Source organism: Rhinatrema bivittatum, chromosome 1 (assembly GCF_901001135.1).
Source record: "Rhinatrema bivittatum chromosome 1, aRhiBiv1.1, whole genome shotgun sequence".
Lineage (NCBI taxonomy): Eukaryota > Metazoa > Chordata > Amphibia > Gymnophiona > Rhinatrematidae > Rhinatrema > Rhinatrema bivittatum.
This window is the reverse complement of record NC_042615.1, coordinates 468,655,044-468,682,424: the sequence shown is the minus strand read 5'-3', so window position 1 is coordinate 468,682,424 and position 27,381 is coordinate 468,655,044. Positions and strand designations below refer to the sequence as shown.

Below are 27,381 nucleotides of genomic sequence, written 5' to 3'. Positions count from 1 at the left end.
CAAGACTAACAGATAATCTATATTGGAATCGAATCCTCTTATATATGTATCAAATGTAGAGAGGAGAAGTGTCTCTGTGGAATAACCCTTTCTAAACCCATGTTGGTTTGGGTGTAAGATGTCATAGTCTGATAAGTATTCTCTTAACTGGTATAATACCGAGGATTCGATAATTTTTGATAGGGATGTCAAAGCTGCAATTGGCCTAAGATTTGAGAGATCCAATACAGAGGATGATTTTTTCTTTTGAATAGGAGTAATGGAGGCTTGCTTTAGATAACGTGGGAAAATTCCCGTTTCTAAAGATTGATTTATGATAGAACATATCAATTCTGGATAATGAGCCCCCAGCTCTTTAAACAGGATACCAGAACAGGGATTTAAATGAGAATTAGATGGTTTCTGCTTACTAATTAATCTTTGCGTTGTCTCTATCGTAATTTTATCAAAAGAACTCCAATTATGTACGGGAAGTTGATCTGGATAAACAGGGTAGGGTAAATTTTGAAAATCAATTATAATGTTTTCAATTTTTGATTGAAAAAATAGTGCTATTTTGTCACAGGTACTATTATCAATTTCAGTTGATTCATGACTCGGAGAAGAAACTAAAGATTTAACAATGTTAAATAACACATGAAGGTTTTTATTAGCTAAATTAATTTTATTTGCATAATATTTCTTTTTTTCTGCGTTAGTCTCGTGTCTATATACTCTTAACTGAGCAAAATAGCTGTTTTTTGTATGGGGGTTTTTTTTGTTTTCTCCATAGACGCTCCTTCTTTCTTAGAGCTGTTTTTTGCTTACGTAAGGATTCTGTAAACCAAGCATTTTTTGCTTTCGTCTTACTATGTATCATGACAGATTTTAATGGAGCTATAGTATTTAATATATCTGTTATGGAGTTGTTCCAACAGTCAAGAGTATTATCAATATTGTCTTGCATTATTGTGTGAAGCTTATCCGCAAATTTTATAAGAAATTCCTCATTATTGAATTTTCTTCTAACTTCAATGACATTGTTTTTTGTATTATTATCCTGATATTGCTTTTGTATATTTACTGGGAAGGAAATTAAATGGTGATCGGACCAAGGCACTTCTTCATTCTTCACTTTATCTAAGGGTATTGAAAAAACTGTAGGATTATAAAATACTAAATCTAATGTATTACCTTTTTTATGGGTAGAAGCAGAAATTAATTGTTGCCAGCCCAAGCCTTTCATAGCTTCCAAAAAGGAAATAGTGGAAGTAGACTTATTTAAAGCATTAACATGCATGTTAAAATCACCTATTAAAATAGTTTTTTCATAATTCAAATTCATTGTAGTAATAAGTTCTAAAAACTTAGATAACTGAGTTTCCAACGTAGTAGGAGGACAGTACATAACAACTATATTTAGTGACGACGTTGTAATTATGAGCATTTCGAATGGGTCTATGTCTACAATTATTTTCTTTATCGGGTTAAAAGATGCTTTTATAAGTGCAACAATTCCTCCTCCTTTACGTTTTACTCTAGACAGGGAAAAAATAACATACTCTTTCGAGCATAAACTATTTAAAAGGACTGTATCTGATTCTGCTAACCAAGATTCAGTTATTAATAAGAAATCGGGTTTCTTGTCTTTAAGAATGTCTGCAAAAATTGGGATCTTTTGTCTAATAGACTGTGCATTGCAATATATAATAGTCAAAGCTGTAAGGATGACTGAGTAAGATACTATTGCCGGGCTGATAGGACGCAGACATTGCCTATTAATACATTTAGACTTATAGTATGGATTAAAACACTTAAAATACGGACTATACCGTCCCTGTCCAGTTATGGTATGGATATCCATGATGACGTTGTATAGACTGGGTATCTCTCAGACCTCGCAAAGGGGAATGCCCCTTTGACTCGCTCCTTCGACGCGCGATGCCCTGGCGTGCAACGCCTCTGGTGTCGCCGCAAATTTATCTCAGCGTCTCCCCTTGATGACGTATACAGTTGGGGGCGTGTCCAGCCGGAGCTGGATCGCTGAAGCGCGGGAATGTTGATTAGCTGGTCACAAATAGATTACAGAAGCTTCACCAGGTAGAAAAGGCACAGTCTCTGGTTAATATCATGGAGGTCAGGCCAAAAAATTAGCCCCTCCGGTGTCGCCGCAAATTTATCTCAGCGTCTCCCCTTGATGACGTATACAGTTGGGGGCGTGTCCTTGGCCTCGTCGGAAGCCGTTAAGGTTTTGGTCAAGTTACCAGTGGTTAGTACTTGCACAGATGGTAAAAAGCCGCCTTGGATACTGCCGAGGGAGCTTTTTGGGAGGCTGGGTGTCAGAAGTACTGGCTAACAACTGCTGAAGGGTATCATGATAGTCCTTCAGTTGTGCTACCGCCTCCTTAAGCCTGTCTCCAAACAGATTTTTACCCATACAAGGCAAATCTGCCAAGCAGTCCAGGACGTCAGGGCGCAAATCAGAGGTGCACAGCCAAGCCATACAGCGAGCACCAATGCCTGCTGCGGCGGTTCTCATGGCCATCTCGAAGACGTCATATGTGAGCGGACATCATGCTTACCACACTCGAGGCCCTGTTGTACTACCCTTTGAAACTCCTCCTAAAATTACTGCAGGAGATGTTCTCCAAACTCCTGGACGTGCTTCCATACATTCCTGAGGTACTGGCCCATATATTGTTGGTAACAAGGAATCCTTGCCGTTAACATAGCGCTTTGAAACACCCTGTGCCCGACAGTTTTCAGAGCTCTATGCTCCCGGCCCGGGGGGGGGGGGGGGGGCTGGGGCATGAGTGTGAACCCTCTTTGCCTTCAAGACAGACTCTACCGCCACTGACTTGTGAGGGAGCTGTCTGCATTCAAACCGGTGGTAGGCTGGACCAGATAAACCGCGTCTGTCTTGCAGTTCACCAGAGGAACTGAGATGGTGCTCCCAGAGCAGACTACCAGCTCCTTGAAGATGTCATGGACTGGAACCGCCACTACCTCCTTTGGGGCATCCAAGAAATGCAAGATTTCCAGCATCTTGTGCCTAGAATCCTGCTCTGTTAGGAGCTGGAAAGGCACAGATTCCAGCATGGCCTTTACGAATCCAGGGAAGGAGAGATCCTCCAGGGGGGGGGGGGGATTTTCGCTGCTCCTCTGGTAGAGAGGGCTCTGAGGATAAATCCTCTGATTCCTCCATGGAGGACATGGATGCCTCCCCTTCCCAGGGATCATAAGGGGCCTCCCCTTCACTGTACATGTCCAGAGATGAGGGGGCCAAGTACCCAACTGTGCCCTAAGCACAGGTCTTGTTGGAAACAAAGAGGGAACCGAGGACTCCAGAGGGGCTGGAGGCTGCATAAGCACCAATGGATCTAATGACTTTGGAGGTGCCGGGGGCACCAATGGTACTGATAGCACCGACCCTGATGGCCCCGGGAGAGCTGGAAGGTGGCAGGGCACCATGCACGAGTGGGGTGCAGCCGAACCCGATGGCCCTTCCTCGTCTGAGCAATCACTCACTGGAATTGGAACCAGTGGCAGCAGCAGAAATGCTCTCTTTGGCCGCGAAGGGTCTTGGGGCATTGACGCTATCTGCGTTTGCAAGTCACTAAGGAGCATATCCAGCCATGCCAATAAAGGCTCAAGCAGCAGTGGAGTCGGCTCCTGCGGCGATGGCAGGGCCTGGCCGACCACCAACTGCACGTGTCTCTCCAAGTCCTCCTCAGAAGCTGCCGAGGACAAAATCGCTTGAGGTGGCGGCAGCGGAATTGTAATGTCCCCCGGATCACGGGAAGATACCGAGCCCTCCACAGACACCGGTAGAGGCCGCCGAGAGGCCTCGGAAGTATCAGAGGGAGTAGCTTGCTCCACCCGAAACCACTTCGAGAGAGGCACCAATGCAGCTGATCCTCGTCTGCGGTCCAGACTGGAGGAAGATGATCGATGGCGATGTTTCCTCGACTTTTCCCGATGCTCACCTCGGTTCTTACCCGGAACGGATGGTGACAGAGAAGAATCCGACCTGGAACGGGAAGACATCGAACGCGCTTGGTCCACCGCTCCCATCTCGGGACTGAGAAGGCCCGGGGCAGCGAAGGAGACCCCCAAGGGGGTCGAGACTGGGACTTCCTTCTCGAGTGAAGTAGAAGTCCCCAATGCTGATGATGGATCTGAACATTTAGGGCCAAATAGCTTCTCCATTTTGTCCAAGTGTGCCTGACGGTCCTTGGAGGTCATCTAAGCACAGAGATTGTAACTGAGGACATCGTGGGATGCCCCCAGGTAGAGGACGCAGAACTCGTGGGGGTCTGTGTTGGACATAGTCTGGAGGCACTTGGGAAAGTTGGATGATGCAATCTCAAAAAGAATGCGGCACGCTGTCGATAGCTGGCAGCCATTGGGGGCAACACCATCTGCGACTGACCGCAAAAACCCGAGGAATTTACCAAGATAGCAGGGAGAGATCCCGAGAAATGCGGGGGACCCTACGAGACACAGGCAATGCAAAACTGCAGAAAAGAAAGAAACAAGCGCGAGCTCCACAACCACAAGGCAAAAGCTTTGCAGAAAGGAAGAGACTGAAGAGAGTCCCCACATGGGCGCGTGGTTAGCAGCATGCTGGGCATGCTCAGTATTCTAGTCAAACGTTTTCTGACGGGCTCCATCTGATGATAAGTTGACTTAGAAAATAGCCACTGCTATTACTAGCAACGGTAACATGGAATAGACTTAGTTTTTGGGTACTTGCCAGGTTCTTATGGCCTGGATTGGCCACTGTTGGAAACAGGATGCTGGGCTTGATGGACCCTTGGTCTGACCCAGTATGGCATGTTCTTATGTCACTCATGTGTGAGGACTACCATCCTGCTTGTCCTTGGAGAAAAATACTTGACAAGCAGCTTTTTTTTTCTCTCATATTTATTGGAGAGGAACAGTCAACACGTACATATATAATAACTGTACAGCACATATGAGGAACAGTCAAAAACAAACAACAAGCCAGTAAAGAAGGTCATGAAGAAAGCATGAAATGAGATCCATAATGGCTAATAGCAAAGAAAGCAGTACAGCCTGCCTGCCTTCTAGGTTCCATACTGGGAAAAGCCTGTACACAGGAAACTCAACATGAAACATATAGAAACATAGAAACATAGAAACATAGAAATGACGGCAGAAGAAGACCAAATGGCCCATCCAGTCTGCCCAGCAAGCTTCCCTCATTTCTTCTCTCATACTTATCTGTTTCTCTTAGCTCTTGGTTCTAATTCCCTTCCACCCCCGCCATTAATGTAGAGAGCGGTGATGGAGCTGCATCCAAGTGAAATATCTAGCTTGATTAGTTAGAGGTAGTAGGGGTAGTAACCACCGCAATAAGCAAGCTACACCCATGCTTATTTGTTTTTACCCAGATTATGTTATACAGCCCTTATTGGTTGTTTATCTTCTCCCCTGCCGTTGAAGCAGGGAGCTATGCTGGATATGCGTGAGGTATCAGTTTTTTTCTTCTCCCCTGCCGTTGAAGCAGAGAGCTATGCTGGATATGCATCGAAAGTGAAGTATCAGGCACATTTGGTTTGGGGTAGTAACCGCCGTAACAAGCCAGCTACTCCCCGCTTTGTGAGTGTGAATCCTTTTTTCTTCTCCCCTGCCGTTGAAGTTATGCTGGATATGCGTGAAGTATCAGTTTTTCTTCTCCCATGCCGTTGAAGCAGAGAGCCATGCTGGATATGCGTCGAGAGTGAAGTATCAGGCACAATTGGTTTGGGGTAGTAACCGCCGTAACAAGCCAGCTACTCCCCGCTTTGTGAGTGCGAACCCTTTTTTCTTCTCCCCTGCCGTTTAAGCAGAGAGCTCTGCTGGATGTGTGAAGTAACAGTTTTTCTTTTCCCCTGCTGTTGAAGCAGAGAACTATGCTGGATATGCATTGAAAGTGAAGTATAAGAATGGAGTGATCAAGCTAGTTGAAAGGCATCAGGAATAGAGGAAGGTGGAGGTAGTAATTTGGATATTTGGTTTGGGGTAGTAACCGCCGTAACAAGCCAGCTACTCCCGTCTTTGTGAGTGCAAATCCTTTTTTCCACATTTCCTCTTGCTGTTGAAGCTTAGAGTGATGTTGGAGTCACAGTAACCATGTGTATGTTTATTGAATAAGGGTATTGTCTCCAGGCAGTAGCCATCATTCTGGCGAGTCACCCACTCTTCATTGGCGGCCACTTGACTTTATGGATCCACAGTGTTTATCCCACGCCCCTTTGAAGTCCTTCACAGTTCTGGTCTTCACCACTTCCTCCGGAAGGGCATTCCAGGCATCCACCACCCTCTCCGTGAAGAAATACTTCCTGACATTGGTTCTGAATCTTCCTCCCTGGAGCTTCCTCCCTGGAGCTTCAAATTGTGACCCCTGGTTCTGCTGAACCCCTGGTTCTGCTGAACCCCTTGCCTCTCTAGTTTTTCTTTATTATATATGTCCCGCATCCCTCCTCCCCTCCAACCCCCTCCCTAGCCCACCCTACCTCGTCGTAAGCTTCCATGCATATGCTCTCACAGCCTAAAATATATAGCCTAAAGTATATAGCTGTTGGAACAGCGTGGTTAAAGGGACAGTGCCCCTGAACACTACTAGGCTGTATCTAAAGCCTCCTGCACCAGGGAAGTCAAGTGGTCTTGAAGCGGTTTCCAGACATTAGACAGAACATGTAGTTGTTTGGGCAAATGCATTTTAGCGGAAAGGAATTCTTAGGTAAAAAGTCTGATCATTTGTCGGTGCCATAGGTCCAAAATCAGGGAAGTCGGGTGTATCCAGTGAGCTAATATAGATTTGTTATCCATGAGTCCCAACTTCTTAATCAGCAACACGCGATTGGGGCCCAGCGCAACTTTCAAAGATGGCTGGGTCCCAAAAAGCCACGTATTGGGGTCCATCGAGATGGGGAAGCCTACCGCCTGGGAAACAAAGGTGGACCTGGGTCCAGAAATGTTGAATCTTAGGGCAGGTCCAGAACATATGAAAATAGTCTCCCAACTTACTTTGGCATTTGGGGCAAAGATCGGATGGAACCTGCTTCGCTTTATAAGCTCTGTGGGGGGTCCAGTAGTAGAACCATAAAAATTTGAAGTGGGTTTCACGGAGGAGATCATTCTCCGAAATAGAGAGCGTCAGAAAAACAGAACCGAAAGTCAGTGAGGCACAAGGTGAAAGGTGGCCATTCGTTCCAGCATTCATATAAAAGCTATATCCCCTCCCCTGGAACTTCGTCCATAAGGGCACGCCGAAATGTTGCTATGGAGGGTTTTTGTCTATGTTTGATTGGGTCCAAAATCCTCCGGAGCCTTAATGTCGAAGGTGATTCCCTGAGGGCACCCCCACTGCTGGGCAATGAAGTGTCTGACCTATAAATATGCATAGAAATGCTGTTTGGGTATTTGGTATGCTGCTTGTAGGTTCTCAAAACTGTGCATCTGCTGGGTAAGGGGAGAAAAAAAAGTTGGTGACAGAACTCAGCCCCTGGGACCTCCAAATATAAAAAACGGAGCTTTCTATTCCCTGTGGGAACAGTGGATTACCGCTAAATTGTAAAAGGGGCGTCAAGATATATGGGCAGCCCAGTTGTTTACACAGACTAGACCAAGCCTTGCTGCCAGTCTCTATCAAGACTTGGGATTTTAGACTAGGCAACAGCACTTGTAGTGGAGACTGGAGCTCATAGTTAAGGGAGCGAATGCCATGCCAGTGAGCAAGCTGGGTATAAGGTAAATAGTCAGAGGAGTTGCTAATCATGTCTTGGATCCAGCGTAACATGCAAGCTAGATTATATTGTTTAAGATTCGGGCATCCCAGACCTCCTAGAGGCAATGGTCTATATAAGATACGGAGCGGGAGACGTGCTCATTTACCCTTCCAGAGGAAGAGACAGAGGATCTTGTCGAGAACTAAGTGGTCTCTTTTAGAGATCCACAATGGGTCCATTTGGAGAATATACAGCCATTTGGGAATAATCATCGTTTGATAAAGGCATATTTTTCCCCAAAGAGATAGAGGGAGGGGGCTCCAATTTACCAGCACTTTTGAGGTTGCGTCTATGAGGGGAGAGATATTCATAGAATATAATTTGTCCAGCACGGCCAGTATTCGAATTCCTAGGTACTTCATGGCACCGGAAACCCATTTTAATGGGAAAGGACCGGGCCAACTGTGTTGAAGAGAGCCAGAAACATCCAACGCTTCAGATTTTTCACGGTTTATCTTTAATCCGGCAAATTTGCTGAAAGATTGTTGAAGTTCCAGCAATAAAGGGAGAGAGGTGAATGGAGATGTTAGAAATATTAGGATGTTGGGGGATCCAAGATGGCGTCTTAGGGAGAGGTCGCAGTGAAGTGAGCTCCGTACAAACAGAAACTTTACAGCGTTTACCATGCCCCATACTAAACGAAAGGGGCGAATACGTCAGGAGACCTCTGTGCCTGAGGTAATGACCCCCTCTCAGCCTAAAATACCGAGCTTCTTCACTCCGAATATTGTTTCGACTCCGGGAGAGAGGTCCGCGGAGGTGATGGGCGAGGGACGCGCTGACTCACCTCAGGACTTACAGACATCTCTGAGCCCCGGAGCGCCCGAGAAGCCTCTTCGCCCAGCCCACAGCCACAATCCCGATTCGGGTTGGGTTAACCCTCAGCGGGGAGCAGAGAGTGAGCCCGCCACAGAGGAGGAGAGAGGAATGGCGGCTGCGTGTGCATTGACGGACAGCAGCAGCGTGGTGGTAAGGAGCCGTCAAGATCGAGGGGCTAAAATGGAGTCGATTGTCGACTTGGGATTGCCTGCTGCCCGAAAAGATCTAATGGAGGAAGAGGACTCGACAATCGAAACCCTTTGGGTTTCAGAAGTTTGCCGAGGGGATAAGGTAGGCACAATCCCCGTTCAAAAACTGATTAAACCTGGAGAGATAACATTGGAAACGGTTTGGAGCGCTTTAATAACTTTGGAAAAATCAATTGCAACGTTAACACAGGCATTAGTAAATAACCAAGAAGCTATTAAAAAGATAGAACCATATGTAATTCAGCATGAAGTTAAAATAAAAGAAATGGATAAAAAAATTTCTGTTCTTCAAGAAACTCAGATAAATTTGGTTAAATCTGATTTAATGACGACTCGAAAGATAGAAAATATGGAAAATACCCAAAGATACTTAAATTTAAGAATTTTAAATTTCCCTCAAGTAAGATTGATCTCCTTGAGGGATCAATTCAAAAAGTATCTTATAGAGACTCTACTAGTGCCGGTTGAAGCTGCTCCCCCCATTGCAAATATTTTCTTTGTTGGTAAAAACAACCCGAATAATCGTTCCTTGAATGATGGCGACAATCTCACAGCATTTCTTGAAACATCCTCAGAGGAGCAAGTCGAGTACCGTGGAACTGTTTCTGCAACATTTGTTTTTCCAACAGATAGAGAAATGGTATTAAAGCTATTTCTGAGAAACAGGGAGAAAGAGTTCTATGGACAAAGGATTTGGATCTTCCCGGACATTACCAAGGCGACGCAAATCAGGAGGAAAAAAATGTTAGAGATGCGCCAGGAAGCAAGGTCGATGGGGGCTAGAGTTATGATTAGATATCCTTGCAAATGTATTCTAATATGGAATAATGTTCGCTATGTCTTTTATGAACCAGATCCAATGCGTGTGTTTCTTGACAGTCATAAGACGGAGGGAGTGCCGCCTGAAAACATCTCGAGCTAGTGTAGTAATATAAAGTCTCCTTAATTACTTATATTCTAAATATTGCTTGTTATGTCCCGTAATATTAATCTTGGATCTCCCACTATTCCGCTTAATATTTAGATATGATAGAGATATTAAGATAGGAACAAATGATTGTATAATTTGTTTCCTAAATGTTTTCTTTTCTATTCTTAATGATTGCCCTAGGAGTACTGATAATTTAAATACGAATTTGTTTCTGTATATCATATGAAAATTAATAAATAAAGAATTGAAAAAAAAATAAGAAATATTAGGATGTTGTCCGTGAAGGCCGCTACTTTAAAGTTGTGGGTTGCCAGAGAGAAACCTGCGATGGCATGGGACACCAATATTTTCCGGATTAGGGGATCGATGGACAAAATATACAATAAGGGGGAAGAGTGGACAGCCTTGCTGGACCCCTCGCCTTATGGTTACCGGGTTAGATGTTCAACCATTGGCCAAAATGTGGGATTGCAGATTGAAATACAATAGTTTAATGTAGGTGAGGATATCGCCTTGAAATCCAAACCTTCGCAGGACTGAAAATAAGTATGGCCAAGAGACCCTATCAAAGGCCTTTTCTGAATCGAATCCTATAGCTATGGCAGGTATTCAGATTTTTTTTTTGACAGGCCTGCATAGTGGATAAGAGCTTTATGATGTGGGAGCTTGCGACCCAACCCTTGACAAAACATTTCTGCAGGGAGGGGGATAAGACCGCCTAAGACAGCACTTTGGCTAGTATTTTGCAGTCGCAATTCAATAAAGATATGGGTCGGTACGATGCGGGATTTGGGGGGGGTCCTTCCCAGGTTTAGCCAAAATGGTGATATGCACAATGTTGAAGCATATGGGGAAGGAGCCTTGAGACAGCGCATTCATAAACATGTCCGTCATAGAGGTGGTGACCTGGAACTTGAGTATTTTGTAGTAATCATATGAGAACCCGTCGTGTCCTGGGGATTTCCTGCCTTGTTGCCATATTGGAAAAAATTATGTTCCGCCACTTGCAGCGTATGTTGGGCCCTACGGTGGAGGTACGAGTTCAAGCTTTCTAGGACCGGGGTATACTTTTGCTTGTGTTCGAGGGTTGGAGAGCGGATGAGCAGGTCTTTAGTTTTACGTAAAAGAGACTCTAGATGAAGTATGGTTTTATTAAGAATTGTTTTCCTCTGACTAACAAAGGTTATAATCTCGCCTCTCATCACTGTTTTCCCAGTTTCCCATAACAAGGATGGGTTGGAAGCGTGTTGCTGATTATGAAACATGAATTCTTCCCACCTAGATTTCAGAACAGTATGGAATCCAGGGTCTGCGCTCAAATAACTGGGGAATCTCCACATAGTCGGGGAGCCACTTTGGCCTAGCTTGACCCATACTGGGGAATGGTCAGATATTATTTGTTGTCCAATTTCCACTCGGGTAACCTTTGGAAAGGCATTTTGGGAGATTAGAATGTAGTCGATTCTAGAGAGGGAGGAATGGGCCCTGGAAATGTGGGTGTAATCCTTCTCTCCTGGGTGGAGGACTCTCCAGACATCGATCAGACCTAACTGTTGGCTGAGAAAGATGGAACCCTTCTGTTTAAGCGTGGCTCCTCTTTCCTTGGGTGGACATTTGTCGATGGAGGGGCCTGCTGCCCAGTTTAGGTCGCCCATCAGAAAAAGGTCCCCCTGGGTAGTGGTGATTAGCAAATTGACAATCTGGGAAAAGAAGGTGTGGGAGTAATCATTTGGGGCATAGATGTTGCAGATCGATACTTCCCTTTCGTTCAGAAGCCCCGTAATGAAAATGATTTGCCTTCCTGGTCTGGGAGAACCTGCCGCACTTTGAAATTTAGCTGTCTGTGAATTAAGATGATTATCCCTCCTTTCTTGCCCTTGGCCGGGGAATAATGACAGGAGCCTACCCAGTCACTGCGTAATCTATTGCTTTCTATGGCCGAGAGGCGGGTATCTTGCAGACAGGCTATTGACACCCCCCCCCCCCCTCTTCAACTGTTGTGAGATTTTTTTCCTCTTTATGGGGGTTCCCAGCCCATTTACATTCCAAGAAAAAAAACTGGTTTTATCCATCTAGTAGCATATCTTTCAAACCTCAAATTAGATCGCTTGTTAAAACAGGTTTCTTCAAACTCCGGCTGTTGGTAGGTCTACGACATCTGTTATATGATAAAGATTTTTTGATGGTTGTACGGGCACTTATATTTCCTCATATTGATTATTGTAATGGACTATACATCGGTTTACCCAAAGGTGTAATTCAATCGTTACAGCTGTTATTGAATTCTGCTGCTAGGTTGGTCTCTTATTCAAAGCGTTTTGATAGGATCTCGCCTGTTTTATGTAGACTTAACTGGTTACCAGTGAATGAACGTACAGTTTTTAGGATAGGCATAATAGTCTATAAGCTTCGTGTGTCTGATTCTGCTTTTTGGTTCAATGTATTGTTGCATATACATAAACCTGTAAGATGCTTGAGATTGTCTCAACTAAATTTGTTAGAGGTTCCTTCTGTTCATCAGGCACAACTATTTAGTACCAGGGAGACTTCCTTTTCAATTGCGGCACCCACTCAATGGAATCTCATTCCTATAGATCTGAGGTCCTTGGAAGATGTTAAGAAGTTTAAAATGTCTTTTAAAGAATTTCTGCTCAGCTGTGCGTATAATGTTTAATAATGCGATATGAATGAGTCTGAACTTGCTTGACAAAATGAATGCAGATGTGTCAGTAACGTGGATTTTCTCTTTTCGGAGAACAAATTATGATGTCTAAATTTAATTATTGTTCATGTATTTGGACTATTATGATATGGAATCACCATTTATTTATGGTATTTTGTTATTTAGTTTCTGTGAAACTAAATGTGTCATCTGTATTTAGTTAATTTTTATTATGTATGTATTTTATGTACATCGCCTAGGCCTTTTAGTGTTAGGCGATTAATAAATTTTAATAAATGAAATGAAATATGGGTAAGTGGTAGATAGTCAGGTATTAAGTCTCAAGCCTTATAGAACAGTGGAACTCCCAGCTGACTCCACTGCCATGGCAAGTTCAACCTACCCAAGGTAGCCCCGTTCGATGACTGGGCGCTCCCTGCAATGCTATATATATATATGATGTGGCCTCCCACTGTTAACCCAACAGTTTAGAAATAAGCATGGACAGCATAGCATATGTGCAATATAGAGAATATGCAAACACAGACAGTCAACCCTCCCACCCTTCCCCTCCCCCTCAGAAACCCCCAGGCTAATGATAGGTCTCCCTATAATATATAGGGACCTGGAGTCGTGGGAGTACTGTGGTCGGGCACCACACCCCGCCAAAAGAAACTTGAATGATGCCCATCGTGTGTTTTCCCCCTTGCCCTTCAGCAGGCCTCTAGTTGTATAAAAGGGGAAAGATCTGCCCGCTATGACATGGGATAGGGGTGTCCCTTCGAGCACACCTTCTGCACATCAGTCACATCCAGTGACGAAGACAAAGAGACCCGCCTGACATCCCCCCCCCGGGGCCCACGAGGTATCCACCCTTATGACCCGCATCGAACTGGTCTCTTTGTAATTCTTACTCTAATCCTGTTTTCTTTGCACCTGGGACCCATTGTTTTCGATATTGCTTAGATTGTTATCCTTGTTACAATACCTTTGACAATTTTAGCTGCCCTGTATTTTAGCCAGACCTCCTACTGTTTCAATATTTCATTTCATTGTCATCCTTATTTCATTGTCCCTCCTGCTGTTCTTCAAAATGTGTATCTCAACCATCCCTATCCTGCACCACGCCTGTATGCACAAAACCAAAATATCCCTGACACACCCAGCTAACTTCCGGAAATCGTTAGTGCCCATCTTGATCACACCTTTCACCCAACTCCTAGGCCTAGCCACTCTGGCCATTACACTTTTCAATGCTCAATCTATCCTAAAAAAAAAGCACCCATCCTTCACGACTTGCTCACTGATGACAATCCTGATATATGTGCAGTCACTGAATCCTGGCTAAAGGACTCAGACCATGTTTTCCTTAACCAACTTCCCCTACAAACCTATGACATCTATTCCATTCCAAGACCAAAAAAAAGGGGTGGAGGGCTACTCCTAGCCGTCAAAAAACACCTAAATCTCAAACGGCAACCCTCTAACCCCCCCCCCAGATTTGAAATTGGACTATTCAAATCCTCCTCCCTTCAGGTCTGCCTCATCTATGCCCCTCCCAATCTTCTCGAACATGACCCATCCCTCCTCATTGAATATTTGGTAGACTCACTCAAACCTGACCTACCTACAGTTATACTCGGAGACTTCAATCTCCATGTGGATGCCAATCCCACTTCACCTGCCTGTGAAACCATCCTGGTTGCCTTTAAAGCCTTAGGCTTCAGACAACTCATCAACACACCTACACACAAAGCAGGACATACCCTCGACCTCCTTTTCATTAACTCCCACATCCTAGCGCCCAACACCCCCGTAGTTACCCCCATCCCCTGGTCCGACCACTTCCTTATCAATGCCTATATCTCTGTCAACACCCCCCCCCCCCTTGGCCTCGCAAACTCACAATAAAACTATTTCTTTCCGTAAACCTTGCTCCACAGAAGCCCTCTCCCTTGCACTTGAAAAAGTCACTGGGAACCTTGATCTCTCTAATCCCGATGCAGCCCTGCACTCCTGGAACAACTTCACCAAAACTATAGCAGATGATCTCTGCCCTATGACCCAAAAAGAAATCCCCAACTCGCAGAACAAAAAAAAAAACCATGGTACACCTGTGAGCTAAAAAAGACAAAACAGGATCTCAGAACCAAAGAACGTATCTGGCGCAGACAACCGACCCCCACACACAAAGCTAATTACAAACACACACTACACAACTACCGCCAAGCCACCCTCCAAGCCAAGTGTGACTACTATTCTGCCAAAATTCATGACTACCAGTTCAATTCCAATGCCCTTTTCTCCTACGTTGCAGATCTCACAAAACCCACCCTTCCTACCTCCCATGAAGAAAACACCAAAGAAAAATGCGAAGAACTTGCAAAGTACTTCCGTAACAAAATTGCCAATATCCTCATACGCTTCCCCCCCAAGCCTACGCACATTTCCCCACTCCCCAACCACAATGGCAGCAGTCTGGAATCCTTTGACCTTACGACCACCCTCGAAATAGAAACGATTCTCAAAAAGATGAAACCTGCTTCCCACTCAGCAGACTCAATCCCCTCAAAAAATCTACTCTCCATACCTACTGCCATTGCCAAACCCCTAGTCGATATAATAAACTGCTCACTGACTTCTGGCAAAGTTCCAGACTGCCTCAAACTTGCCATTGTCAAGCCCCTCCTCAAAAAACCCACCCTTGACCCCACTGACCCAGCCAATTACCGACCCATATCCAACCTCCCTTTCCTCTCCAAGATCCTTGAGAAGGTATTTATTTGGAGATTTTTATATACCGCGGTACGTAACTCACAGACTACCTTGAGGACCACGATATCCTACACCCATCTCAATTTGGCTTCCGTAAAGGTCGCAACATCGAGAATCTACTGTTAGCTATCACAGATACAGTCCTCAGAGGCATGGACCAAGGGCAATCCTTTCTTCTTGCCATCCTAGATATATCAGCAGCATTTGACATGGTCAACCACCAAATCCTCCTTTCCTGTTGACAGAGATAGGCATTTCTGACACAGCTCTTTCCTGGTTCTCCTCCTATCTCTCCAACAGAGAATACGTAGTAAAAATTGACACAGCCCAATCCTCCCACCTCCCCCTCACACAAGGCGTGCCCCAAGGATCCTCCCTATCCTCTACCCTATTCAATATTTATCTCCTGCCTCTTTGCCAGCTCCTCTCTGACCTAGCCCTTAACTTCTTCTTATATGCAGATGACGTGCAGATTCTCATCCCCATCCAAAACACCCTTAAAGAATCCCTGCAATTTTGGGATTCCTGTCTTGTCTCCATCAACTCATTATTATCCAATCTCCACCTAGCCCTTAATGCAGCAAAAACAAAATCCTCACCTTTACCAATCAACAAGACCCCTCATCCCTTCTCACCGCAACCCTCCCCCAACCACCCTATGTAAGAGACCTGGGAATCACCCTTGACCAACACCTTAACTTTAAACCCCACATTAAAGCTCTTCTAAAGGGTGGCTTCTACAAACTTCATATCCTTCAAAAGCTCAAGCCCCTTCTCCATGCCCAAGACTTCTGCCTAGTCTTGCAGACAACCATCCTTTCGAAATTACACTACTGTAACTCACTGCTCATAGGCCTCCCATTCTCTACCATCAAACCCCTACAAACCCTTCAGAATACTATGGCACGAATCATCACCAATACTCGTAAAAGAGAACATATCACCCCTATACTAAAGGATCTGCATTGGCTACCCATCCCTTTCCGCTGCCAATATAAAACCCTCACCATCCTCCACAATGCGCTTCACAAAAACAACTCCGCTTGGCTTAAGACTATGCCACACTTCCATGTCTCTAAACGCCCTGTGAGATCAGTACTTGCAGGCACCCTACATACTCCACCCCTCAAAACGGCTCGCCTTACCACGACCAGAGAAAGAGCCTTCACTATTGCGGGACCTAACCTCTGGAATTCACTCCCCACCCACCTACGTCTTGAACCATCCCTGCACGCCTTCAAAAAAGGAATCAAGACATGGCTCTTTAGACAGGCCTACCCTGAAGCCAGTCAAACTTAGTCCTTCTCCCTCTATCCCCTAGTATTCTCCCCCACCACCGCCCCCTTTCTGCCTGCACTAAGATGTCTTTAAACTGATGTGATGTAAATTTATTATTATTATAAGTTTTTCAATTTACCTTTGTATATAATTTTTTGTAAGTTACCTGAGTTACCATGGTTGCCTCTCTCTTCTCGCCTTCTGCCCTATCTTTTCTACCTCTCTCCTATTTTCCCACCCCCTCTTCCCCTTTTTCTTTTATCTGCCCCTCTTCTCCTCTCCTCGTTCATTGTAATTCCTCCTTTCCGAGTTATTTGTAAACCGGTGTGATGTGCTCCACGAACATCGGTATATTAAAAGTTCTTAAATAAATAAATAAATAAATAAATAAATAAGTGTACCCCTCAAGCTCTGGAAATAACGCTATACCCCATCGCAATAGTAATACTAACAGGCCCGGTGACTTCACTGTGCGTCACTGCAGTCCCAGAAGCGACAGCAATTCGAGCTGGTATGACTATCCCCCCAAAATCAGGACAGCGGGTTAATAATAGGTTTTGCAAGCAAACTTCATGACTCTATGAAGTCCTGCGTCACTGGTTCCATAGGTTGTGGTTGTCTGCCACTCGGCGCAAGGTGTCCATGTTTGGGGAGTCAAGTCCCAGGGTGAGTCTCAGCAATTAGAGGGACCAGGATGGTATAGACACTTTCCCATCTACTCTTCTGACCATTCTAATCTAACGAAGATGTAGGCTCAGTTCTTTTGGCGATGCACAGATCTGCATGGCTCCCGCCACCGTGCCCTGAACTCCCTAGAGAGCATGAGCTGGGGTAAGGCCAGAAGAAAGGAGAAACTTGCATGGCAGTTCAGGACCCTCTGGCTGGCAGCCTGTCCAAAAAGGCTTGTGCATCTCCTGGTGCATCAAAGGTCTTGGCTGGTGCATCAAAGGTCTTGGCTTGTCCGTCGTGCCAGATCTGCAATTTCGCCGGGTAGGTGAGAGCAAACTTGATCTGCCTCTTGAATAAGTCGGAGCAGACCGTGGAGAAAGTCTTCCACAATGCAGCTGTTTTAGCGGAATAATCTTGCAGAATTCGTATATGGTGGTTTTGGTATTCCAGATTGGGGAATTTTCTGGCTGCTTGTGATATTTTAGCCTTGTGCGCAAAGCTGAGAAGCTTTGCATTAACGATGCATGGCCTCTCTTAGCTGGCTGTTTTCATTCCCAAGCGGTGGGCTCTCTCAATATGTAGTTGATTGCGGAGCTCCGATAGGCCCAATGCCTCGGGGAGCCACGTTTCAAGCAAATCCCCCAGTTTAGAATCCTCTATGGTTTCTGGAAACCCGAGAAATCTGAGGTTCGAGCGCCTAGATCGATTTTCGAGATCCTCTAGTTTCATGGCTTGCTCTTCTATAATTTTTTCCAGTGCGGTCAATTTCCGTGTAACTTGGAGGGAATCGTCCTCTAGCACAGACACCTGCCCTTCTACCTGTTCTACTTGGGGTCCAACTTCCTCCATCGCTAATTTCACGGCAGCCAGTTGAGTAGAAATGATGGCTAGCTTTTCATTGGAGGGCCGACCGTATAATTTCTTTAATTTCCAATAACATGTGTTCGGAAGGGCCTGGCTCTGCCGCTCGCTCTTTCGCTGCGGGTGTCGCCGCCATCTTATCTTCAAGGGGTCGAGTTTTTTCTCTGTCCTTTTTACCTTCCCGGATCGGCATGGTTTGCGGCGATTTGCTCATATTAGTAGTTATCGACATATGGCAACGAGTAAGTAATCGATTTCTCTCTTCGGTGGGTTGAAAACGTCTTTGAAAGGGTGTTTGGTGGCTGTGCAAAGCCCGGAGCTAGGGAAGACAGGTCTTGCCCAGCCCAATCACATCACGTGATTCCTTGACAAGCAGTTTTATACACATTTCTTTGCACAGGATTTTTGAGTGCACACATAAGATGCGGGGTACAAAACAATAACTACATTACCATCTTGAATTCTTCTTTTACTAGATATTTGTTGAGTGTGCATAAGTCCAAAATGGGACATAAACCCCCCCCCCCCCCGTCTTCTCTGGAATGAGGAAATATGGGGAGTAGAAACCTGTGTTCCCTAATGAATGGGTTATCGTCTGTATTGCTCGTTGTTTGAGTAGTTCAGTGATTTCTTCCTTCAATTGCAAGTGATTCAACCTGCCTCTTGTGGCTTGTGTGAGGGAGGAAAGAGGTGGTTTGGATGAAAAATGAAGGTGATATCCCTGCTGTACTATATCCAAGACCCATCGGTCAGTTGTGATACATGCCCAAGCATGGTAGAAGGATTGTATTCTGCCTGCTATTATATTGGGAAGTGATGGCCCTGCAGTATTCAAAAAGATGATTGTGTCTTTGGAGCAGGTGCAGTTATCTGTGCTTGTGAACGTTGGCCTCTAGTTCTGCCACGTCTGGTTTGTTGTTGTGAGACCAGTTGTCTCTGTAGTTGTTGATATGCCGGCATGCGATATTGTGGGTATGGCCTAAATTGCCTTCTTTGGAAAGGCTGTCTCCAACTGGGCACATAATAACGCCTGGGATAGGTGGTATATGATAGAGGGTTGACCAATGACTGGACTGCCACCGATTGCTCTTTTAACTGTGATACCATTTCCTGCAGACGATTCCCAAATAAATTGTCTCCACAACAAGGCAGATTTGCTAATTTATCTTGGACATCGTCATGTATGGCACTAGTCCTGAGTCATGCAATTCTTCGAGCAGCTATTGCGGATGCAGAAGTCCGAGAAGATGTTTTGAAAGACTCATATACTGTCCTTAACAGGTGACGTAAACCTTCCTCCATGTCCTGAATTAGTTGAGGGAGATTTGGAGCTGAGTCAGAGGTTGGTATTAAGGTTTTTACCTGTTGTAAGCAGTCGAACAAGTATTGGACAATCTAAAATTAGTGTTGACCAATACGGGCTGCAAGCATTGATGACTGGAAAGATTTTTTCGTGAAATCATCTAAGTACTTATGATCTTTCCCTGGCGGGGCATTTGAGTGCATTCTAGTCTTCTTTGCTCATTGCATAGCTGACTCTACCATGATAGATTGGTATGGCAATTGCGGCGAGGCATAGAATTGGGACTGCTTCATTTTGTATTTAAGGTCTATCTTTCGAGAAACCGGTGTGATGTTAAAAGGTGTTTCCCAGGATTTTTCGAGCACTGTATCCAGGACCCTGTGTGATGGTAAGCTACTAGGCTAGTAGGAAGGTCAAATATTTTCAATATTCCTAACGTTTCTGACCTAGGGTCAGGGACTTTCTGCAACTCTAGATTTAGAGCCAAACTCACCTTTTCAATGAATTTGGGGTAGGCCAGGTCTTCCGGTGGGTAATATGGTTCCTGTGGTTCTTCCGCGGGATTTGACGGGTATCCCGATGAGGAGGTTGGAGAAGATGGAACAGATATTGGGTGTTGAGGTATTGTGTGTGGATTAGGTTGTAGTGGTAGCTCTGGCACTGGAAAAGCTGGTCCAGGAGAAAATCGAAGGATTTCTGGAACGTTGGAGTGAGTGTTCTCTCGAATGTGTTGGAGACCCCTGTGGACTTTCTGTCGGAAGTTGAGGTATTTGACAGGAGGCTTGAATAGAAGTGATAAGCCCAGTTAGTAGAGTAGAAATTTGTGATATCGCTTGCTGTGCTACCTCTGGCATCAGCAGAGTCTGACCTATTGGAATTCCTTGAGGTAGAAGTGCCGGTGGAACGTCCGGATTCGATAAATCCGGTCTGCTGGGTTGTGGCATCTTGTGCTCCATCCTCTTCTTCTTAAGAGGAGGTTCCTGTGTTAGCGGGTCCCTGTGACTGGTATGTGACACTGAGGAGAGATCCGAGAATATTTGTAAGGAGGAAGATGGGGATGAATGGGAGGATACATGCACCCACTCATCTTCTGATGTCGCAGGTGATGTCATCTCCCTATCACAACCAGACCCAGTCAGTAGAGGTGAGAACTCCTATGGGGTTGGTTGTACCTGGGGATAACTAGGAGCTAACAGACTCAAGGTTTGAGCCAAATGTTTCCTCTTGTGAGAATGTTTTCCTGTTATAACCTTTTCAGAAGGATTAATTTTAGATTAATGTCTTCCTCCGATATCTGCCAGTCCTGAACCGGAAGGTTGCTGTGCGCTCTTCGAACGTTTATGGGCTTTCTGTAAAGAATGTGTCAACTTTTGTGTTTTATGTGTCGAGGTGTGCTTCGAGTGATGTCTTTTAGTCGATCTATGTTTTGGTTGCGCCGGCATCGACGGTTGCGTCAGCGTCTGTTGGTGCACCGGCGTCGTTGGGTGCCTTGGTGCTGAATGGTGCGCCGAGCTCGACGCATGCGGCAATTTTCCCGACCCCCCTTGAGGGTACTTCCAGCGAAGATAATTTCTTATGTGAATGTTCCCTGTGCCTTAAACCTTCACTCGAGCCCAAGGAGGTAAGTCCCAATGAGGATGATCTCTTTTTTGCTGCCGCTGTAGTTTTCGCCAGTCCTGGTGATGAGTGTAATTCGGAAGGGGAGGGGCATAGGAGCCCCGAGCCAACTTCAGTTTTTCTATCTTGTCAGCCCTTTGGCGTTGTGCCCTGGGCAACATCCTTCTGCAATACTTAAATTTTTCTGTATGTGATCTGGGCCCAGACACACAACATGCTGAGTGACCATCGTGATTGACATGATTTTTCCAGAGGCACACGGCTTGAACCCCGATTGCCTGGGCTTCCGTTGATTATCTGTACTCTCCATTTTCTCTTTATTTTTAATTCTATTTTTTGACTTTGCTGAGGAGGTCTGAAGCTCCGCGTGCGTTCCCGCGTGCAGAAAAGACAGACTGAGGAGAATCTGCTTTTCCTGCGCAGGAACTCACGCGCAGCCGCACAGAGCTAAGCTCCTTGTAAGAGCTTGAAGAAGTTCTGCCTCCCGGGCTTCACAGACAGCCCCCAAGACAGCATGGCTGATTCAGCCCTGCTATCGACGGGAAAAAAAAGAGAGATACTGACATTTCTAAACTTGATTAGAGTTCTACAAGAAAGGAAATCAAACAATTGATAACACTGAAGGTGAGACATTTAGGAGTCTAATCAAAGATTTTTTTTTTTTAACAGGAAAATATGGAAAAAAGGTCTTATTTAAATACAGATGGACTACTTCTATTTTGTATCTATGAAGAAAATGTTTAGTACATATGGATCTGTCTACACGCTAGGAAATTATATTTTCAGAATCAACTCTGTGTCAGGCTCAAGAGCCAGTACAACCAACAAGGTTGCTTTCATAATCCCTTCTGCCTGAAAGTCTCAAAAATTGGGGGAAGCTCAAGCTGTCTAATACTAAGCCACACCCTGATCTCTCTGAAAGCGTTTGGCTCTTGGGAGGTAATATCGTATTATAAGGGACATAGAGCCTTCAGGGAGTCTAACGTTTTCTTAAGATATCTACTAAACTGAAGATCTCTTTCAAAGTTGAACCCAATCATAGCAGACCAAAATTGAGCAACTTACTTTGCTGGTTTAACTGCCTTTAATGCCCTGCCTATTTACTGATCAAACCTTCAGTGAAGTTTACAATTCATATGTATAACTTAGTTCCTGTAAATTCTCTAACAAAAAAAAAAAATAACATAATAAAAAAGAACAATCTTATGTGTGCACACAGTGGTCTTTTACCTGTGAAGGGGTCAGCAAACTCTGTGTTCGTAGGCCCAAGTGTTTGTCCTTTGGTGTTATCAATAATAAATTTGGCCACTTGATCCAAGAACATGGGATTCAGGTCATTCTTCTGTAGAAAATTGTAGGCTACAAGCCAGGGATCATCACTGATATTATATGGAAGTTTGTAGGAAGGCCCACTCTCATTGACGTCAATTGTGAAAACATAATCGTATTCCTTTGAACGATAACAGAAAAGGAAAGAAAAGTCAAAAAAGGAACAAGGTTGGGTTTAACTACAAGGAGAGCATAAGCATGAAAAATGCTGTCTGAAAGAAGACTGAGGTATCTCAAGGACTTAAGACATAGCAGGATAACCAGAAGCTTTCATCACTAATTACTTGGTCTGCATGCTACTTGAGAATATACAAAACACATTTCAAGGTATCAGACACCATGTAAGCAGCGTATCTTTATATGAAGTAAGAACTCAGCAGATGGATCAAAGCATGCTCATTCACAGCCAGTCCTCTCCCAAACTACAATTTGCTCATAAAGTGGGCAATTTTCAAAGCCATTTCCATGGGTAAATAAAAAATGGGATCTTTGAAAACTGCCTACCCTATATGCGGGTAAAATTATGAGTGAAGTGCTACTATATATGTGATTTTACCCATGGGGAAAAGAGGCATTACTGGGGGCAGGGTTGGGAGAGATTTGCAAGTATGCGCACATATTTTATTATTCAAAAGCATGCCTGTAACTTTACCCATGAAATCTGCACAAAAGGATGTACAAAGTTGTGTGGATTCTTTTTCTTAGTCAATTTTCAAAGGGAAAGCTATCCCTTTGAACAGTGTTGAAAAATCTGCAGGTAAAAAAATATCCATCAACTTAGCACTTTTGCAGGCGGTTTTAAAATTGCCCTCCAAATTGAGAAATTACTTACCTGATAATTTTGTTTTCCTTAGTGTAGACAGATGACTCAGGACCAATGGGTATAGTGTACTCCTGATAGCAGTTGGAGACGGATCAGATTTCAATCTGACGTCAGCCCCTAGTACATATACCCCTGCAGGAAGTGCAGCTCTTCAATGTTCTCCTCGAAAAGCATTGTATATATATGTCCGACTGACTAATTTGATTAACTTGAATAACTTCATAACTTGGTTAAACTTTATAACTTGATTAACTCGATCTGGTTGAATTGGCTATAGCTGGAAACCGCCAGTGCCCTCAACCAGAAAGCGTCGACACCTGGTAGGATGGGTGTCCAAAGTGAAGGAAAGCATGGCTTACCCTTGTATCATTCGAAATTCCATAAGTAACGGCAGCCAAGGGTGGGATGCCGAGTCCATCTGTCTACACTAAGGAAAATGAAATTATCAGGAAAGGAATTTCTCCATTTCCTAGCGTGTAGCAGATGGACTCAGGACCAATGGGATGTATAAAAGCTACTCCCGAACCGGGTGGGAGGCTGTCCGTGACCCACTTAGTACTGCCCTTGCAAATGCCATGTCCTCCCGAGCCTGAACATCCAGGCGGTAGAACCTGGAGAAGGTGTGGATGGAGGACCATGTCGCCGCCCTGCAAATCTCGGCGGGTGACAACATTCTGGTTTCTGCCCAGGACACTGCCTGGGCTCTAGTAGAATGGGCCTTAACCTGTAGAGGTGGCGGCTTGTCTGCTTCTACGTAGGCCGCCTTGATGACTTCCTTGATCCAGCGGGCTATAGTTGCCTGCGAGGCCGCTTTCCCTCATCTCTTCCCGCTGTGAAGGATGATTAGGTGGTCCGTTTTTCGTACGGGTTCCGACATTTCAAGGTATCTGGATAGGAGCCTGCCGATGTTGAGGTGGCATAGACTACAAGCTTCTTCCGAATTCTTAAACTCATCCGGTGATGGTAGCGAGATGGTTTGGTTAAGATGGAAGTGCGAGATCACTTTGGGAAGGAACGAAGGGACCATATGTAGCTGGGTGGTTCCCGGGGTGAGCCTGAGGAACAGTTCACAGCAGGACAGTGCCTGTAGTTCTGAAATGCAGCAGGCTGAACAAACCGCCAGCAGGAATGCTGTCTTTAAAGTTAATAGTCAGAGAAACAGTCCTCAGAGGGGCCTGAAGGAGGCTCCTGCTAGAAACTCCAGGACCAGGTTGAGATTCCAAAGAGGTACAGGCCACTTTAGGGGTGGGCGGATGTGTTTGACTCCTTTCAGGAAGCGTGAAACGTCCGGGTGAGAGGCTATGCTATCGCCCTTGCTCTTAGTGCCGTAGCGTGACAATGCGGCCACCTGTACCTTGATGGAGTTGAGGGACAGACCCTTCTGTAGCCCATTCTGCAGGAATTCCAAGATCATGGGAACTTTGACTTAGCGTGGTATGATGTGGTGGTCTTCGCACCAGGCTTCGAATACTCTCCAAATCCTTATGTACGTTAAAGATGTGGGGGGAGAACTTGCGTGCTTGGAGTAGGGTGTCGATTACAGCCCCCGAGTATCCACACTTTCTCAGGTGAGCCCTCTCAAGACCAGGCCGTAAGAGAGAATCAAGCTGGATCCTCGTGGAGGACTGGCCCTTGCTGAAGCAGGTCTCTGTGTGGAGGAAGCGGCAGGGGGGTCCCTGCCAGTAGTCTTCTCATGTCTGCGTACCACGGTCTTCTTGGCCAGTCCGGGGCCACCAGAAGTACTAGTCCCCTGTGTAGCTGAATCTTGTGAATGATTGCGCCCAATAGGGGCCACGGCGGGAAGGCGTATAATAGAGAGCCTGCGGCCAGGTCTGTACCAGGCCATCATTCCCCAGGGACTGAGGTTCCCGCCTGCGGCTGAAGTATCTGGGTACTTGGGCGTTGGACCGGTTTGCCAGAAGGTCCATGTCTGGTGTCCCCCACCAGTTCACTATCATTTGGAATGCTGCGGACGACAGCTTCCATTCTACTGGGTCTAGACTTTCTCTGCTGAGGTAGTGCGCCGAGATGTTGATGGCCGAGATCTCCTGGAGATTTACTTCCGCCCACCACATTAAGGGGGTCTATTTCCAGAGACACCTGTTGGCTTCTGGTTCCCCCGACGGTTGATGTAGGCCACTGTTGTGGCGTTGTCCGACATTACTCTGACCGCTTTGTCTCGGAGTCTGTGAACGAACCATAGGCAGGCTAGTCTGACTGCCCGCGCTTCTAGGCAGTTGATGTTCCATCCAGACTCTTCTGCGTTCCACTGCCCTTGGGCGGTTATCTCCTCGCAGTGTGCTCCCCATCCTCGTAGGCTGGCGTCTGTGGTGAGCAGGGTCCAGGTTGGTGAAGATAGTCTTGTTCCCTGGCTCAGGTGGCTGACCTGCAGTCACCATCGTAGCTGGGTCCAAACTTTGCCCGGGAGTGGTAGACATACGGCGTAGTTCTGAGACAGTGGATTCCATCACGATAGAAGTGAGCGCTGTAGGGGTCTCATGTGAGCTCGCACCCATGGCACTACTTTCAGTGTGGATGCCATCAGACCGAGGACTTGTATGTAATCCCATGTTGTGGGGTGAGGTTCGCTGAGCAGGGTTTGTAACCGATTCCTCAGTTTTGACCTCCTTGTGGGAGTCAGGCTGACCTTGTCTTCTTTGGTGTCGAATCGGACTCCTAGGTATTCCAGAGACTGTGAGAGTTGTAGACAACTCTTGTTTGTGTTGACCACCCATCCAAAGCTCTCCAGTAGAGTTTTGACTCTGTTGGTTGCTTGGTGACTTTCCTCTGGGGATTTCGCCCTGATCAGCCAATCGTCTAGGTAAGGGTGTACAGGATTCCTTCCTTCCTCAGTGTTGCCGCCACCACCACTATGATCTTTGTGAACGTCCGGGGTGCTGTGGCTTACCCGAAGGGTAGTTCCCAGAACTGGTAGTGACGGTCCAGGATTTTGAAGTGTAGGAAGCGCTGATGTTCCTGATGGATTAGGATGTGTAGATAGGCTTAATTATTTATTTATTTGGAACTTTTATATACCAACATTCATGTGCAAAATTACATATCACATCGGTTTACAGCGAAACGTTAAAAGCATAAACGAATGCATTACATCAAACAAAGGATACAGTTAACTGGGATCAGAGCTACAAATAAATACTAAGCTCTTCCTGAGAGCAAGAAACTAAAACGCACAGTATCACATTTCCAGGATATATAACAGGGGATCAAAGCTAACTTTGCTAGAAAATGAAGTCGAGAAGGAACAAAATATATGAAACTGGGTGAGAAAGGACCAATGGGTAAATTACCTGGGGGATGGGATAAGGTGGAGACAATAAGCCAAAGGATGAAGACAAATTTACTAACATGTGTGGTAGAAAGATGCATAACCTGCCTGCAAAGTTATGCCTTGTTCAGAGAACGAAAAGCTAACTAAAAGCTAGTCCAGTTATTAGAGAGAGAGATGGATGGATCATCTGAATTAAGGAAAAGCTTGACAGAACAGCCAAGTTTTGAGTCTTTTTTTGAAGGTTGTCGGGCATCGTTCTTGCCGGAGATCTGGCGGGAGAGCATTCCATTGCGGAGGGCCAGCTGTGGAAAGTGCTCGTTTTCTTAAAGAGGATTTGGCAGGGGGGGGCGTAGAGAGTGTCTCTCTAAGCAGATCTAACTGGCCTAGAGGGTTTGTGGGAACGAAGAGGGATATTTAGATCAAGCGGAGTGAGATTGTGCATGGCTTTGTGTATAATCATTAGGACTTTGTACTGAATTCTAAATTTGATTGGAAGCCAATGAAGGCTCCGCAGGATAGGTGTAATGTGCTCTCTTTTGTTGGTCTTGGTCAGAATCCTAGCCGTAGCGTTCTGCAACATCTGCAAGGGTTTGATGGTGTTTGCTGGGAGACCGAGAAGAAGCGAGTTGCAGTAGTCTATTTTTGAAAAGATGATGGATTGAAGAACTGTGCGGTAATCTTGGAAGTGTAGGAGGGGTCTCAGCCTTTTTAGGACTTGTAATTTGGAAAAGCAATCCTTTGTGGTGTTATTAACAAATTTTTTTTAGGTTAAGTTGGTTGTCCATGGTGACTCTAATGTTTCTCACATGGGAGGAGAAGTTTGGTTGAACGGTGAGATGATTGTTGGATACTACATTGTTGTCGTCCTGGGAAATGAAGAGGAGTTCTGTCTTATTGGAGTTAAGGACTAAGTTGAGGCTTGTGAGAAGGTGGTTGACAGATTGAAGGCAGTTATTCCAGAAGCAAAGGGTTTTGGAGAGTGAATCCATAATCGGGATGAGTATTTGCACATCATCGGCGTATATGTAGTGAGTTAACTTA

General features: G+C 45.3%; 1 protein-coding gene across 2 annotated transcripts in view; it reads right to left on the bottom strand.

The window, feature by feature from the left end:
* Nucleotides 1-27,381, bottom strand: part of PLAA (phospholipase A2 activating protein) — a 207,651-nt gene that overhangs the window by 49,317 nt on the left and 130,953 nt on the right. For both annotated transcript variants that reach the window (XM_029606392.1, XM_029606383.1), the window contains exon 9: nucleotides 22,130-22,349. In XM_029606392.1, coding sequence (XP_029462252.1) covers nucleotides 22,130-22,349 — 220 coding nt within the window. The remainder of the gene's footprint in view (nucleotides 1-22,129; nucleotides 22,350-27,381) is intronic.